Source organism: Trichosporon asahii, assembly GCF_000293215.1.
Source record: "Trichosporon asahii var. asahii CBS 2479 unplaced genomic scaffold scaffold00002, whole genome shotgun sequence".
In the NCBI taxonomy this organism is placed as follows: Eukaryota; Fungi; Basidiomycota; class Tremellomycetes; order Trichosporonales; family Trichosporonaceae; genus Trichosporon; species Trichosporon asahii.
Window position 1 is genome coordinate 302273 of NW_014040922.1, and position 16110 is coordinate 318382.

Genomic DNA, 16110 nt, shown 5'->3' on the forward strand with positions numbered 1-16110 from the left:
CTCTCACACTCTCAAGCGAGCGCTGCTTCCACGTTCGGAAAAGATGCCCTCTCGGTTCCAATCCACTCGGGTTCGCCAAAGCTTAAGTTTCCCCGGAGACGTCGGTACGTCGTTCGGACCTGGGCATGACGCATTCACCTGCTCGAAACTGCACATCTGGCAGTGCCTTCCCCGACTGCGGGTGAACGCTCAGGCGCTTCGCTCTTCGGGCTCCGTATGCTTCGCCGCACTGTCATGGCTGCCAGCGAAGCACGGAAGCACAAGCGGGCAGCGTACCGCACACCATGCAGAGCACGATGGTGTGCTCGTACCTAGCTGCATCACACATGCTTGATCCAGAACGTTAGTCTCGGGTTCGGGCGTGGTCCAACAGCTCACCAGGGCGATGGTACCGGTCATGACGTCGATAACTCGGTACGATCGCCCGACGTTCCCGAAGAGAGAGGCGGCCAATCATCCGCTTATCTACATGAGCGACATGGCCGTTCATGAATGCAACATGAACAGCGTGAGCTGCGTGACATTTCATGAAGTTCCCGGCATTGTCCTATCTCCCGACTACCTTCAGAGTGAGAGTGCAGGCTGGGTGAGAAGAGGTCGATAAGGGGCCGTGCAGGAGGTGTTTCAGACAAACGGAGACCGTGGGAAAACGCGAATCTGCAAGATCGCTTCTCCGGACGAGGACGAGGGGCGCAACGGTCATGGTCGACACTGAGACAGTCGGTGGCGGGCGCTACGGCCCGGTGGCGCCCTTGGTCGCTTGCTGTGCTTCGGAGTCCGCCGCCTGCGCAAGTCGCAGCCAAGCAAAGCTGTATGATTCTGGTGACCCGTTCCTGCGAAATCAACCTCGCTGACTCACTTCTTCTCATCACAGTGCAGTGCTAGTCAACGATTGAGGGTCCACCTCCACGGTACTTTCCTCCTAGCACATTTGCAGTGCCCTCCTTGCAGCAGACTCACCGCCATCCCGTTCCTAATCAAGTCTAACATTACCTCGTTCATGTTTCGGCCACTCGATCTCATCTCCAACACAGCGAGCAGGAGCACATGCACTCTCGCCTCCGCTTCTGTCCCAGTAATCAGTCCACGTGGCTATCCGTTGCTCATGAGCCAGCCCCCGAGCGCAATTCTCGTCCAAAAACAGGACGTTCTCGTGGTGTAGTGGTTATCATACTCTCTTAGGGTGATCTAACATCTTGAGCTTTGCCTCCAGCTCCTCTTCTGAGGAGTGATTGGGAGTGGCCCCGGGTTCAAATCCCGGCGAGGACCTTTTTGACATCTCCCGGAGGTTCTACGCATTGGACAGTCGTTGGACACGAAGGGAGATGATTGTGGAAGACGATTGGAGAGGTGGAAAGGGTCGAACGTGATGGCAAGGAGATTTCGGGGGTGGAGGTGGAGGTGAGGTGGAGGTCGGGCGTGCCTGGATTTGACCGCAGGTTGCTTATCAGCAGGTGATCGAGGAGCGCGAGTCAGAGTGCACAGGCGCCGTCTAACAGTTTGATCAGGAGAGTTCCTTTATCATACGGAACTGCATTTGTCTTCCAAGCCCTTTCAAGCGATTCACAATACGAATATTTATGGGGGTTACGGTGAGCGATTACTGATCATACCTTGGGGGGAATCCCGTTGACTTCAAACGAACGGCTAGCCACAGGAGCAGCAGCTTAATATTGCCAGCAGTGGAGGTACGGCATTGCCTTGTCGCTTGTGAACCCGTTATACTCGCATGTTTCGGGCTGCATCGAGTCCACCTGACACTGCCCGTGGACCGTACCGTCGCCGTTCTTCTCAAATATGTTGTACGTGTTCGTGCCTTCGAGGCGCCAGAGATCCATCCAAGCAGCGTTCGGCTTTTGCGCATAGACGTAGCCGGTCGGGAATCGGCCACTCCACTTGAAGTGCTCCATCGCTTCGCACTGACTGAGATCACACCAGTTGTGCCACCCGTTGCACGTGTAGTAGGTTTCCCCATAGTCGCCCGGCGGATAGGCGATGAGACGCATGTAAGAGCTGATGGTGAACTCGCCTGGCCAGCCCCAGAGCGTGGCATCAGCCAAGGAGGCAACGAGGAGGAAGAGGGAAACTCGCGGAAGCATTGCTTAGATTGGTATTGTAAGATTCTGCGCTCAGTTCCTGGTGCTGAGGGTTGTTGGGACGTGGGCAAGAGCGAGGTGGTCACCGCCACATGCACAAGTGGACTCACGAGGTAGGCGATGTTGGCGCAGGAGCGGTGCCCAAGATAACTAGGGAACCCGGTGTCTTATGTATCTCTCACAGAACCGTTACTGATACAATCGTGTACTTGCTCCACTCGCCTCTCTGCTGGACCTGGTCCACCCCTGTAGCGGAGGATGAGGAAGGGAGACATGGCCGTGACGGCATCGATTACATTCCCTATCCCGCCGAAGGCACACGCATCGCCACGAACTGTCACATGGTAGAACGCAATAGCTACAGGTGTTTCAAGAGGTGGAGTTCGTATGCGGCCATCCGCCGATGGTCGCGACCCGTGACGGCGCCGCGCAGCATGTGACGGCGCCATGACGCCGATACGTGGAGAACGGAGCTTGGCAGGCACGGCGTCGGACGCCGAAGGGTGAGAGCAAGACTTCGACCCTGATGCTGGAGAAGAGGGTGAGTGCTCGGAGCTGGAAACTTGCATCGGGGAACAGTGAGCTGAAGGGCGATCTGCTGAGGCTGTTCCTGCAGTCGCGCACTGCAAGCAGCTATCCTTGCGCGACATAATGCCGCCGAGCAGTGGCTACATCGTGGGCCGTCCGTAGCCCAATTGGTTACCTCTGGACAAGAGTTTGCATTAATTATCATTTAATTCAATCTGGTTTCCAGTAACTTTGGCTACATCACCACTGCCAGCAGTGCAGCATGGGCCGAATCCACAGCTCAGTGAATCCAGTGTACTGGCACGCCTCGCGGAACGACTTGTGCAACTGGCACTGGCCGTGGATGGTGCCGTCCCCGCCCCTCTCGAAAATGTTGTACGTCTCAGTACCTTCGATGCGCCACAAATCGATCTGCGCAGAGTTGGGTTTCTCGATGTAAAAGTTGCCGACTGGCATTCGGCCAGAATACACGAATTTGTTCAGAGTCTCGCAGCTCGGATCATTTCCCTTGTCGCCTTTGCACCACTTGCCCCAGCCCGGACAGAAGACGGACTCGGAGCCGAGCGATTGCGGTTTAAAGTTCGCCTGTAGTTCTTGCTTGTGGATTGAGAAGTCGTCCTCTGGCCATCCCCAGAGCTTGGCTTGGGTCGAGGACGACAGAGCGATGAGAAGCAAGGAGCTGTAGAGCATCTTCGGTGGTGAATGATATAAGTAAGTCTGACGTTAGAGGTCTGACTGTACACGAACAGGGGTAAGCCGCATAAATCGGGCGACTATGGCGCTCCGGAATCTGAACTCACAGTGCAAGTCAAGGAGCGCAGTTGGTCCTGGTAAGCTTCAACATAGAACGTCTAACCGTCTTATATGCTTCGGCGACGTGAGGCGGGCATCCCGGTGATAACGCCACTCGCCTGCCGCGCGCACTTGGAGATAGTTCTGCAGGAGCACTGTCCAGCCAACTTCCATGCCAAGCACTCCCAGACCACGCAGTCAGTCAGGCCCACTCAGCAATCTTTGCGACTTGCCAGACCTGCTGTATGCTTCTCTCGTAATTATCTGCGGTCATTGATGGAAGACCGCTGGTAGCACATGGAGCGACTGCCACGAGCGGTAATGGACCAAAACTTAGCACCAGCATGCTTTGTGGCACATGATGTCAAGTCAGGAGATTTCGAAGGACATTTGATCACGCGCCAAAGACAACCACGAGTGGGCCCTAGGAGCCGGTGGAATGTAATTATTGACGGCGTATCCGTCAGGGTAAAGAGACACATGTGCTGCACTCGTGTGAGTAGTGGGGGCATCAGGTACTTCCAGGCGTTCAAGCACCAATGCCGTCAGTGGAGTAGCAACATGTGGCTGTACTTCTTTGGCTCGGATGGAGCTCATAGTCAGGACCCAGCGAAAACTGCGTTGTACTAGATTGTCAGGCGACATTGGTGTGAGGCTATCAGTGGTTGTGACGACGGTCAAGGTTTTCATGCCCGCAGATACGAGCGGGAGGAGCGGGAGAAGAACAGGCGGTTGATCCAATCACTATCCCCAGGTACATGTAACTCGTGGATCACCAGCCAAGGATCCTGTGCAATGGAATGAGGTGATTGTCAGACTCTTCATACCCTGCCCTCTACTCCACTCGGTTCTCTCCGAGCGAGCGCCTAGTTCGCGACCTGCTTCTGCTTCCACTCGCCCAGAAGCTTCGCGCCTTCCTGCTCCACAACGTGCCAGATCTCCTCAACATCCTCCCACGTCGTCTTCTGAGCGCCAATAGCAAAGCGGATGCAGTACACCTCGCTCTCGACGGACTTGAGCACCGTCTGGGTCAGCATGACTTCAGGGCGAGAGTTCAGGCGATCCATGAGCTCGGCGTTGAGCGCATTGAGCTCGGGGTCCTCCGCCTTCGGGTCCGTAATGAGGCGGAAGTCGAGCAGTCCAAGAATAGGCGGGGCAACGATCTCAAAAGAGGCGTTGCGCTTTACGAGCGTCGTAAGCTGCTCGCAGTACTCGATGCCCTGGGTCCAGTTAGCTAGACGAAGCGTATGGGACTGCTCTGAGCACTCACGTTTCGGAGATGAGCCTGCAGGCCCTCGACACCGTAACCACGCAGGACAAACCAGAGCTTGATGCTACGGAATCGTCGGCCGAGCGCCAGCTGCCAGTTGCGGTAGTCGATGACGGCGCCTGAGTCGCCTTCCTTCGTGCGGAGGTAGGCCTGAATGTTAGCTCCCTGATCTAATCATACAGCTTCAGAGATCTGCCTCATTCCGTTGCAGGAGCACTTCGTAAACTGACCGGAGTGATGTCCAGCGCCTCAGTCAGGTCGCGCCTGTCGCGAACGAAAAAGAGCGCTGTAATGTTAGCTAATGCAGGACCCCCCTAGCTGCGCATGATACTCACAACAATCGAATCCGACGAGTCCCCATTTGTGCATGTTGGTGCAGAACGAGTCGGCGTACTTGTTGACCTCGTCGAGACGGAGCGGCTTCCTCTGCTCGGGAAGAGCGTACGCGACGCCGGCCCAGGCGGCGTCGACGTGAAGGAACGCAGTCGGGTAGTCCTTAACTGAGGTATCAGCTTTGACACGCTCTGTTCAGCTACTCACCAACCTCGCCGAGCTCAGCGATGTGGTCCACCGCACCGGAACTCGTAGATCCGACGGTACCAACAACGAAGAAGGGGATGTAGCCGTTCTTGACGTCCTCCTCGATCGCCTTGCGGAGAACATCACCGCGGAACGAGTAGTCGGGCGCATGCACCGGAAGAGCACGGCACTGCATGCCGAGGATGAGGGCGGCCTTCGAGCCGACAGAGTGCGTCTGAGTCGAGACGTACATGACGAGGTTCTTCGTGTGCTTCTCGCGCACAGAGAGCGGAACAGCCGTCGGCCCACCGGCCGTCTGCGGCGTGGCGGTGCCGCTCTGGGTGACGTGACCCGCGGCACCGTCGTGCCCCAGTCCGTTCAGAGTTTTGGACTCCTGTGAAGCCAGGTAGCGCAGAGCGCGCTCGCGAGCTGCAATGGCGGCGGTCAGACACGACTCGGAGGCAGAGTTCTGCCGTTAGCTAAGAACGATCACGCCCACCCAGCTCCGGGGAAGACGAGGCGCGGAGTGAAGATGATACTCACGCCGATGATGCCACCGCCCTTTCCGCCCGAGGTGCGGAAGACGGGGTCCAGCCCAAGGACCTCCACCATCCAGTCCGTCACAACCTGCTCGAGCTCAGTGCAGGCAGGCGAGCACGACCACTGTCTGTCAGCTGTCTCCAGTCCGAGTCCTGCAGCTTATTGCTCACAGCGCCTTCCTCAGTTAGGCGGAGGAAGGTCGTTTGCCAGCGCGCTGAGCCGCGTGCAAGCGACGTGAAGGTGACTCACGTTAAAGCCGGGGTTCGTGACCGAGGACGAGTAAAGATCGCCGAGAATCGACTCAAAGGTGACGACGGAGGGGAAGTATCCGAACCACTTCTGGTGCTGCCAGTGCGTGATTCCCGGCATGATACGCGCCTGGAAGTCGGCCGCGATCTCATTGAACGGCTGTCCCTTGGCCGGGGGAGAGGCTGGAGTTAGCTGTAAAAGTCATGCGCCTCGAAGCTATTGCGAAGCGAATAGGGAGAGAGAAAGCGAATGTCGGAAGTGATCAGAGGACGAGGAAGGCAAATCATGGAGAAGGACCAAAGACTCACTGGGCAGTTGCTCGAGGAGGTAGCCCGGCTTGACCTCGGACTTGACCGGACGCTGGTTCAGCGTCTGGTAGTAGTCACAGATCTGGTCGATGGCGGCATAGCCTAGATGTTCAACGGTTCACGAGTCGCATGTCGAGGAATGAATGTTAACAGTCGAGGTGTTGTCGCGAGGAAGACGATTGAGGAAGGTCGAGTCAGCTTACGCCCACCTCCACCTGCCGATCAAACGAACGCACCTGCCTTTCGAAATCTAGTCTGTCAGCCCAGTTTTCCTTTAGTCAAACTCACTCCTCGATATCCATTTTGCCTCGGATCAGAGATGGTCCAATGTCACAATCGAGATAGGGCCGCTATGTGATCGACCGCCTGAACGGGAAAACCAACGCGTCAAGAAAGTGGAGAGATAAGAAGGTGGACGGTGAGGTGATCGGGTCGTCTGGGTGGAGGTCGAAACCTCGGAACGCCCGAGTTTCGGAGTCGGGCGCCTGATTCCCTGGATGCCGACAGTTACCCGGACGGCAGAATGCCTGGACTTACTCAGCCAGCGGTCTGAGCGCTGCCTGTCTCTTCCGTCGGGACGCTGGACTGCTCTTTAAGACGTTCACATGCATATATGTATGGCGGCCGGGTACGGCCAGGCGTGTACTATGATACAATGGTTGACAGGCAGGTGTTGACTTTACGCAAGCCACGACCGCCAGGTGAAGCCAGTCGCCTGCACTTGCACTCGGCTTTGGCGGCGCGGCTGGATTCAATCCGTGTTGGACGTGTTGCTGCGTTGGGACAGCGCAGATGCGACCCTCTTGATGTTGGGCATTGCGCTGCCCATACCGCTCAGCAGCGGGCTACCGCGCGGCGATTGCTTCCTTGGGAGCGGTGGGGGAATGTCACTGGAGCGTCGTGAGGGAGGTGTGATCTCTCCGGGCTGAGCTTGGGCAAGCTGGGCGCACATGGCCTTGTACTTGACCAGCTCAGTCTCCATCTCCTCTCTAGCAATCTTGGCCATAACAAGTTCTTTGACTAGATCGACGTGCTCCGTGTTCATCGCCGCGACGCTCGCCTCGAGCGACTTGACTTGCGCGCTGAGATGACGGTTGGCGGAGCGCAGAGCTTCGACCTCGCGCAAGTGCGCCGTCTGAGCCCGGCACTTCTCCGTCCACTCGCTCTCGTAAGCGTCAAGCATAAGCGGCGTGCTGTAATGTCAGCTCTGTTGAAATTTAAACCGCAAACGTACATTCGCGCATCGTATGCGTCACGGACGAAGTCGTTGGTGCGCCACTCGCCCTGAGCGGCAGTCGGCTGGCCTTCGGTCTCATCCACAACATGCTCCCCTTCCTTGGCGCGGTAGACCTCGAACAAGTCACCGGACAAGTAGTGCAGGATGTCCTCGAACTCGTTGAGCTTCAGAAGCTCGTCCTCCGATCGACGAAGGAGAGCAAGCGAGAACCGGAACATGGCCTCGGTGCCCTCAGCAAGGACAATGTCGAACACGCGGTATACAAGCGCGAGAGGGAATCTGACGTCAGCTTAGCCAAGAAGCGAAAAGCATACCGGTAGGAAAACAGCGTCATGAACCACTGGCTGGCAAACATGGAACTCTTAATGCCCTTCCGGACGATGTGGTTGTGAAGAAGTGGAAGGCAGTCTTCGACGAGGCGATCGAACTGGTACAAGCGCAGCTGGAGTCCCGGCATCTCGGCAAGGTAGTGCGAGCGAAGGTTATACGAGTCCATGAGTCGGACCAGCACGCAGAACGCTTCCTCGTCAGGCATCTAGATGTCAGTCGGGCGTCTGTTTAAGAACTCACGTGAAGCAGCAGCGCTGCCACGACAAATGCAAGGCCCTGGGTGTAGCCCACCTCGCGGTCGTACAGGGAGTAAGCCTTGACGACCATAAACAGACTCTCCTGTCCGGTTCCAGTACCCTGGAAGAACTGGTGGTTGGGGAATGTGCGGGCAAGATCCTTGTGGATCGCCTTCTCGTGCGGAGAGGTAAGCTTGAGTAAAGCTTTGTACGTCTCCTCGAGCTCGGTGTCCTTGGCACTGGACATGAGCTGCCAGATAGGACCGCGAATGACGGGAGGGATACCCTGCTGGATAGCGCGAGAGAGTTCCTTGGGGCGCGTCCGGGCGACCTCTTCGTAATCCTGAACGACGGCGCCCCAGAAGGTCCAGTCAACCTCGTCTTCTTCGCCCGGGGAAGAGCCGCGAGCGGCACGGTCACGTCGAAGCTCACGAGCGGCGCCCTCCATCTCGTTGCGCACACGCTCGAAGCCCTCTCGAAGAGCTGTGTTGCCACCGGCCTCGCGCGAGATGCGGCGATCACGGATCGATGTGGGAGAGTCGATCTGCTTCAGGATGAATGCAGCCGAGCTAGATCCGGTGCGAATAGGGGGAGGAGGAGTGACGTTTGATTGTCCACGAAGAAGACTTGACATGGTGTTGGACATGGTCGTGCGCCAGTTGGCCGCACTGTGGCTTCCGGTCTTCTGATGGCCGGGCTGATGCTGAAGTGGGTCTGCGGGGGTTAGGTTATCCGAGCTGACAGAAGATGTGACCGGAGGGGTAGAAGCCTTATCGCTCGAGGCAGAGTCAGGGGCTGACTCGGATGTTCGAGCAACTGTGGGCAGAGTCACCGAAGGTAATGAGAAACCGCCAAAGGTCTTAGACGCAGATGCGAAGAACGTGGAGACCTTCGGAGTCTCAACCTTGAGAGTGTCCGGCTTGCCCTCACCTGTGGCATTCTCATTGACGGGGCTCTCACTCTTCGTGGCAGCATCCTTTGGGGTGGTAGCTCCGTTCGCTGTCTCCTCAACAGTCTCTTCCGAGGCCTTGCCCTTGCCCTTGACTTCGGAAGTGGTGGTGGTCGTAGGAGAAGTGGCGGAGATGGAGGGGCTGACACGGCCGAATAAGGAGTTGAAAGCCGACTTGACAGGCGACGGCTCCGGAGCGAGTGAGGTCGTGGGCGAAGCACTGTCGCCGTTGGAAGCTACAGATGAGAGGCGGTCGGTGTCGGTGCCTGAGGTAGCCGCAGCCTGAGGAGTGCCTTCCTCGGGTTCGTTGGTCACATCAGGTTTGGGAGATTCGACTCGCAGTTCAACATCGGGAGAGGGGACCTCAGCAGGCTCAACCACGGGCGTGGCGGCCACGATGCTGGGGCTCATCTTGACAGGCGAGATAGATCCATTGCTAGGCTTGCGCTCGGGCCCCGGCAGGTCGTCCTCGTTGAGTGGGACGCTGTCGAACTCCGTGGGCGTGTCGGGTGTTTCGCTCTTGATCGAAGGACTAGGTTCCAGCTTCGTGTTCGCATTGCTCGGGCTCAAGGTCGAGACAAAGCTCTCCGTGTCACTCTTCGATGCCGGGTCCGCGTCAGAGGGGGCCAGTGCGTCCGATGCCGTAGCACCCGTTGAGCCTGAACGCGTCATGGCCGTACCGTTCGTCTTGGCAGACAGAGAACCTCCACTCAGCCTGTTGCCGTTCTTCGGTTTGAAGGACTTTGGGTCGACGGACTTGAACGAGTTGGGCGAGGTACTGATGGGCGACTTGCTGAGCTTACCTCCGGGCGAGCTCAAACCTGGACCGGGCCTTGAACCCAAAGCATTGGGAGAGCCTGAGCGGGGAGAAGCCGTACTTATGGTCGGACGCCTTGCATTAAGACGCTTGGGCTGGGCTTTGGCCTTTGCTGCCGGTGCAGTGTCCGGCTTGGTCTCCCAGCGTGCGGCCATGCCCCTAACTTTGCTGGCATTCGGTTTGGGAGAGGGCGTTTTGGCCGACCTGTCAAGGGAGGTCTTGGGAGTGCCAGCGTCGGAGCCTGCAGCGTCCAGGCGGTCGATCTTGGAAGGGGACGACATGTTGCTGGCTGCGCCTGCGAGGTCGCAACAGAGAAACGGCTCACAAGATTGTGGGTGCTGTGGCAGCGAGCTCACAGCAGGGGGGAAAGTGGAGGGAAGGGAGGGGTGGTGGTCGTGCAGTGGTCGTTTCTAGCTGTTCTAACGATCTAGGTCGCCTGTAGGTACACTTCGTCGGGTCGTATCGTTCTTTGAAGAGGGAAAAGGAGGAAACAGAGAAGACAGGTGAGCAAGAGGAAAAGTAGGAAGTCGAGTACTGGGATAAGCGCTGGACGGGCCCTAGACCTTGAGCGCGAGCGAGGTCTCGCCCTGCGATGGTTCACGATGGATGGCACCTTACGTTGCAACGGGATCTTATTAATAGTCCAGGTACGAGTTCCATACTGTCACAATACCCCAATTACAAACGTGTCCTAATTGCGTCGCGTGTTGATTACCCCCAATTCAAACACGCATCGCGCGCTCAGCGTGCCCTGTACGCCCTGGCTGAGCTTGATCACTTGTCCTTCCGGAGCCCCGCCTGGGGTTTTACCCGATTTTTCCTCAATCCTCAAATCTTGAGCCGCCTGCATCATCGGAGTGTCCTTCCCTGTGTCGCAACATTGCCGTCGACCTCAAAGATATCACCAGTGAGTCCCTCATGTGTTGTTCATTGGCTGATATTCAGTGGTCGCTGATACCCTCTACTATGACCTCCTCGAGGTCCACGTCGAGGCCACTGCGGCTGAGATCAAAAAGGCTTACAAGAAGAAGGCCATGAAGCATCACCCCGTGAGTCATCACCCGGATTGCCACCGGCTGTCACCCCCTCGACAATGGGGCATCGTTTTCGATGCTAGGTCCGTCGTTGCTAACAGGCTATAGGACAAGAACCCGGATGACCCGACCGCCCACGAGACCTTCCAGGCTATCGGCCAGGCTTACGAGACATTAATAGACCCTAACGAAGTGAGTGCGGAGGCTCCGGGAGCTCGGGGACATAGCCCGTGTACACTCGTCGTTCTTCGCCTTGTCTAGAGAGTCGAGGACAATCCGTCGTTGTTGTTGACTGGGTGGAACGGCCTTTTAGAGCTTTGACGAGTGAAGCGGCCGATGCGGCGACCAGCGCGGTGTCTTCCCTGAAGCAAGCTAACAGCCAGCGAGCAACCTACGACCAGTACGGACCAGAGGGTGCGCCCCGCGGCGGTGGTATGCCGGACGACCTGTTCAACGAGATGTTCGGTGGCATGGGCGGATTTGGAGGATCCTTCGCCTTCGACCCGGCAGGACCCGGTCCGCGACCCCGGCGAGGACATGTTACGAACATCGAGTACAAGATCTCACTCGAGGAGGCGTACAAGGGCAAAAAGGTCATCATGATGCTGCAGCGTGACCGAATCTGCAAGCACTGCAAAGGGTGAGTGTAGCTGAGCTTGGACTCCGGCAGCTAACATCAGGCGCGGCGGACGTGAGGGCATGAAGATGACGAAGTGTGGCAAGTGTGAGGGCAAGGGAATCGTCTTCGCCGACCGTCATGTGAGTAACACAGCTGTGGTATTGAGGCCGTAGCTGACATCAGCTTGCTCCTGGTATCGTGGGCAAGGTGCGTTCGCCGTGTCCGGACTGCGATGGCACCGGACAGCACATCCGCGAGAAGGACCGCTGCAAGAAGTGCGAGGGCAAGAAGGTGCGGAAGGAGAAGAAGCGCGTCGAGTTCATGATCGACCCGGGAACAGAGGACGGAGAACGCATCGCGCTGCGCGGCGAGGGCGACGAGGAGCCAGACGTGCCGCCAGGCGACGTCATCTTCCACATCAACATTGGCGGTCACGGTACCTTCTCTCGCAACCCGATGTACCCGCAGGACTTGCGCGTGATGGTCCCGATATCGCTGTCCGAGGCTCTCCTCGGCATCAACCGTGTGGTCGTCAAGCACCTCGACGGACGAGGCATCCGCATCGTGAGCCAGCGCGGCGAGCGTGTTATCAAGCACGGTGACGAGGCCAGGATACGCGGGGAGGGCATGCCGATCCGCGGCGGAGGGAAGGGTGACCTCGTCATCAAGTTTGAGGTGCAGATGCCGGGTCCGTCGTGGGCGTCGCGCCAGGACGGCAACAACGTCCAGCTTCCGGGACCGTTGGACGACATCGCGCTTGACGAGGGCGCCGAGGTCGTTGAGCGGTATCTCTCATAGAAACGTAGATGGTGTAGATCAAATTACATATGTATTGGTACATAGCCCTAGAGCCTCTTCCTGCTGCACGATCATGCGTCGTAGTCCTCGTCAACCTCGCGCTCGGGCTCGGCGACGACCTCCTCCATCTCCTCATCCTCGCCATCAGCCTCCTCCTCACCATCCGCATCGCCCTGCGGCTCCTCCTCATCACCGTCCGCGTCGTCGTCGCTCTCGCTCTCCGAATCAGAGCGCAGGTCATCGTCGCTGAGAGCAGCTGTCTCCGGAACGAGGTCGAACGTGACCTCCGTCAAGCGCTGAGAGGGAGGGGGAAGGCGCACGACCTCGAACGACTCGGGCAGCGGTGGCAGAGGTTGGCTGTTCAGCTCGTGCGCGAGATTCACAAGGTACTGTACGTCAGCTTGCAACTGAAAACAACAGCTAAAATCAACTCACATCTCTCGGAGGCGCCTCGACAAACTCATGCCGCCGTCGGAGCTGGATGGCAAGCTCAACATCTTCCTTCTCAATCTTGCCCGGACCTGGTCGAGCAGCGTGGTCGGCGAGCGCCTGCGCCTGCTGCAGCACGTCACCGGTGTATCCTGACTGTCAGCTAAATCGCAAAGGTCAAGAGGTTAGCATGCTCAACACTCACGGTACGCAAAGTCGAGCAGCTGGTGGATCACGCGCTCGTCGGCATCCTGGATGCCCTTGGACGCGAGGATCAGCGCGAGCAACCGGCCATCGCGCGGGACTGATGTCAGCTTGTTCGGGAACTTACCAGCTACGTCTAGGCATACTCACTGGTCTTTGACGCGTTCGTCATTGTGGATGGTGCGGCCGACATCAACGGGGACAAGCTGAAAGATGAGCACACCAACAAAGCGAGCGTCCAGCGTTGTTGCGGGATCAGACCCTAGTGTGTATTAGAAGGTCCACGTGGTTTTTCTAATCCAGTAAGGGTAATGAGCGCTTGATCATCATTACAGGCGGACCCAGATGAATTTGCCACCCAGGGCACGTTTTCGAGCATCCAAAGAGTTTCAACGAGTTACTACACCCGGCCTCGATATCGGTCACTTGCTCGCGACATCCGAGGACTCTCGACGACGGAAAGCACCTCGTCCCGACCCAGCTCTACATTAAAAACATCGACGACGACCTTGAATCCGAACACGACCTCAAAACTTCTCACAACCGTTCTCCCGACAGACCTTCCTCGACCCCTTCCTTCTCCCCGCCCCTACCAATACCCTCGCCATGATCGCGCAGAATTCGCAAGCCGAGCTGCACCTCCTCGCGGTGTCTGCGATTGTCCGCGAGCTGATTGAGACGCATGAGGCGGCTTCATCGTCGACCGACCCGGTCAAGGCTCCCGACCTCTTCTCGCTGCGCAACAAGTACTCCCGCAAGTACAAGCTGAGTGCGACCCCGCGTCTGACGGATGTGCTCGCCGCGGTGCCGGATGAGTGGAAGGACAGGCTGAGGGGATGGCTCCGCGCCAAGCCTGTGCGAACAGCGAGTGGTGTCGCCGTCGTAGCGGTCATGTGCAAGCCGCACCGCTGCCCGCACGTCGCCATGACGGGCAACATCTGCGTGTACTGCCCCGGTGGTCCCGACTCGGACTTTGAGTACTCAACCCAGTCGTACACTGGCTACGAGCCGACATCCATGCGCGCGATTCGTGGACGGTACGACCCGTACGACCAGGCGCGGGGGCGCGTGGACCAGCTCCGCTCGCTGGGCCACTCGGTCGACAAGGTCGAGATTATCATCATGGGCGGAACATTCATGAGCATGCCCGAGGATTACCGACACCGGTTTATTGCGGGGCTGCACAATGCGCTCTCGGGGGCGACGGCGGAGGATGTGGATGAGGCAGTCCGCTTCTCGGAGCAGGGACGTACGAAGTGCGTCGGTATCACGATCGAGACGCGCCCCGACTACTGCCTCAAGCCGCACCTTTCCCAGATGCTGCGGTACGGGTGCACGCGACTCGAGATTGGTGTGCAGAGCGTGTACGAGGACGTTGCACGCGACACGAACCGTGGTCACACTGTGCGTGCCGTCAGCGAGTCGTTCCACATGTCCAAGGACGCTGGGTACAAGATTGTCGCGCACATGATGCCCGACCTCCCCAACTGCGGCGTTGAGAGGGACATCTGGCAGTTCCAGGAGTTCTTCGAGAATCCCGCCTTCCGCTCCGATGGCCTCAAGCTGTACCCCACTCTCGTCATCCGTGGCACTGGTCTGTACGAGCTCTGGCGCACCGGCAAGTACAAGAACTACCCGCCGAACCAGCTTGTCGACATCGTCGCTCGTATCATGGCCCTCGTCCCGCCCTGGACGCGTGTTTACCGAGTGCAGCGGTAAGTAGTTTCTCCTCTCTAGCTGGGTCTCCTTCGAAGCGTTAGCTGATATACAGTGACATCCCCATGCCCCTCGTCTCCTCCGGAGTTGAAAACGGCAACCTGCGTGAGCTGGCGCTGGCTCGTATGCGCGACTTTGGCGCCGAGTGCCGCGACGTGCGATACCGCGAGGTGGGTCTGCACGAGATCCACAACCGCATCCGGCCGCAGGACCTCGAGCTGCTCCGGCGCGACTACACGGCGAACGGAGGCTGGGAGACGTTCCTCTCGTACGAGGACCCGGAGCAGGACATTCTCGTCGGCCTGCTGCGCCTCCGCAAGTGCTCCGAGGAGGGCACGTTCCGCAAGGAGCTTGTCGGCATGCCTGGCGGGTGCTCGCTCGTGCGCGAGCTCCATGTCTACGGCACGGCGGCACCCGTGCATAGCCGCGATCCCAAGAAGTTCCAGCACCAGGGTATCGGCACACTGCTGATGGAGGAGGCGGAGAGGATTGCGCGCGACGAGCACGGAAGCACGCGCATTGCTGTCATCTCGGGCGTCGGCACGAGGGACTACTACAGGAGGTTTGGATACTGGCTCGACGGACCGTACATGGTCAAGGATTTGTAAGATAGATGGATGCATTGCTGGTTCTGTGCACGAAGGAAAATGCAAGCATGAAACGGAGGCGCATGCAAGCTGCGCGGAGGGGACGCATGCTGTGGAAGCACGCAGCTGGCCCCGGTCCCGGTCAGGTGGACGTTGTGTCCTGACCTGGCCGCGCTACCACTGGACCCGGCCTCGCCACCGCGCGACCTGGTCTGGCCGCCAAAGAACGAGATGTTGCCGACCTAAGGTCGCCACCCACCCAAACACTAATTCCAGTGGCCAACTGCAAGCAGCCGCAGACAACACCACCAACCACGCTCTATCAACACTGACTGCAACCCTTGGATCGGCCGCCACCGACTGTACCACCTCTGCACACGCAGTGCACGGCAACTCCGATCATACCCCGTCACGGCGACCACACCTGAGTTTCGACCAGATATTGCCACCATTCCAGGCTGTGAGCTGAGCGTCGACGACACCCAGCCCACATCCTGGAGTGGTGACCGTACCTGAGCGGACTCATTGGCAGGGTCACACACCCCCCGGACCGAGGGTTGCGCCTCGGTCTGGGTAGTCCTCAAGAGTTGAATCTCGACGACGTACCCGATCAAACTCTAACAGAGACATGGGCAGCATGGCACGTCCGGTCCAGACCAGCTGGAGACCAGAGCAACCAGACCCAGACCAGCTGGGGGACCCGGGCAAGTTGTACAGTGTTAGGCCGGATCGGCTGGACTCACCTGAACAACTTGATCCAGATTCTCTTGCGTATCGGGGCCGAGCGCGCTGGTGCCTACCCAGTCTGGAGGTAATCATAGCCAAAGCTGGGGTTGTGATGACCGGCACCGG

General features: G+C 58.3%; 7 protein-coding genes and 1 non-coding gene across 8 annotated transcripts; 3 read left to right on the forward strand and 5 right to left on the reverse strand.

Annotated features, from left to right (window-relative positions):
* Positions 1-1147: 1147 nt before the first annotated feature.
* On the forward strand, positions 1148-1269 carry A1Q1_t104. Its single transcript has one exon. It is a non-coding gene; the product is annotated as a tRNA-Pro (tRNA).
* Positions 1270-1667: 398 nt separating this feature from the next.
* A1Q1_07843 (uncharacterized protein) lies at positions 1668-2099 on the reverse strand (the record flags this gene model as incomplete). Its single annotated transcript, XM_014328789.1, has 1 exon — positions 1668-2099. One exon carries the CDS (start codon positions 2097-2099, stop codon positions 1668-1670), a length of 432 nt encoding a protein of 143 aa, XP_014184264.1.
* A 765-nt stretch (positions 2100-2864) lies between these two features.
* Positions 2865-3314, reverse strand: A1Q1_07844 (uncharacterized protein; the record flags this gene model as incomplete). The annotated part of the gene is made up of 1 exon (XM_014328790.1): positions 2865-3314. The coding sequence occupies one exon, from the start codon at positions 3312-3314 to the stop codon at positions 2865-2867; it is 450 nt and encodes a 149-aa protein (XP_014184265.1).
* Positions 3315-4282: 968 nt separating this feature from the next.
* Positions 4283-6604, reverse strand: A1Q1_07845 (Aromatic-L-amino-acid decarboxylase; the record flags this gene model as incomplete). Its single annotated transcript, XM_014328791.1, has 10 exons — positions 4283-4636; positions 4687-4851; positions 4917-4972; positions 5022-5181; positions 5231-5674; positions 5749-5868; positions 5995-6176; positions 6303-6404; positions 6535-6542; positions 6591-6604. The coding sequence occupies 10 exons, from the start codon at positions 6602-6604 to the stop codon at positions 4283-4285; spliced, it is 1605 nt and encodes a 534-aa protein (XP_014184266.1).
* Positions 6605-7053: 449 nt separating this feature from the next.
* A1Q1_07846 (uncharacterized protein) lies at positions 7054-10152 on the reverse strand (the record flags this gene model as incomplete). The annotated part of the gene is made up of 4 exons (XM_014328792.1): positions 7054-7495; positions 7537-7818; positions 7893-8074; positions 8161-10152. The coding sequence occupies 4 exons, from the start codon at positions 10150-10152 to the stop codon at positions 7054-7056; spliced, it is 2898 nt and encodes a 965-aa protein (XP_014184267.1).
* A 311-nt stretch (positions 10153-10463) lies between these two features.
* A1Q1_07847 (chaperone regulator) lies at positions 10464-12322 on the forward strand (the record flags this gene model as incomplete). The annotated part of the gene is made up of 6 exons (XM_014328793.1): positions 10464-10518; positions 10817-10920; positions 11014-11097; positions 11169-11545; positions 11586-11664; positions 11708-12322. 6 exons carry the CDS (start codon positions 10464-10466, stop codon positions 12320-12322), a joined length of 1314 nt encoding a protein of 437 aa, XP_014184268.1.
* Positions 12323-12393: 71 nt separating this feature from the next.
* On the reverse strand, positions 12394-13127 carry A1Q1_07848 (uncharacterized protein; the record flags this gene model as incomplete). The annotated part of the gene is made up of 4 exons (XM_014328794.1): positions 12394-12711; positions 12758-12903; positions 12957-13055; positions 13106-13127. The coding sequence occupies 4 exons, from the start codon at positions 13125-13127 to the stop codon at positions 12394-12396; spliced, it is 585 nt and encodes a 194-aa protein (XP_014184269.1).
* Positions 13128-13561: 434 nt separating this feature from the next.
* Positions 13562-15279, forward strand: A1Q1_07849 (pol II transcription elongation factor; the record flags this gene model as incomplete). The annotated part of the gene is made up of 2 exons (XM_014328795.1): positions 13562-14670; positions 14727-15279. The coding sequence occupies 2 exons, from the start codon at positions 13562-13564 to the stop codon at positions 15277-15279; spliced, it is 1662 nt and encodes a 553-aa protein (XP_014184270.1).
* Between the last annotated feature and the right edge of the window lie 831 nt (positions 15280-16110).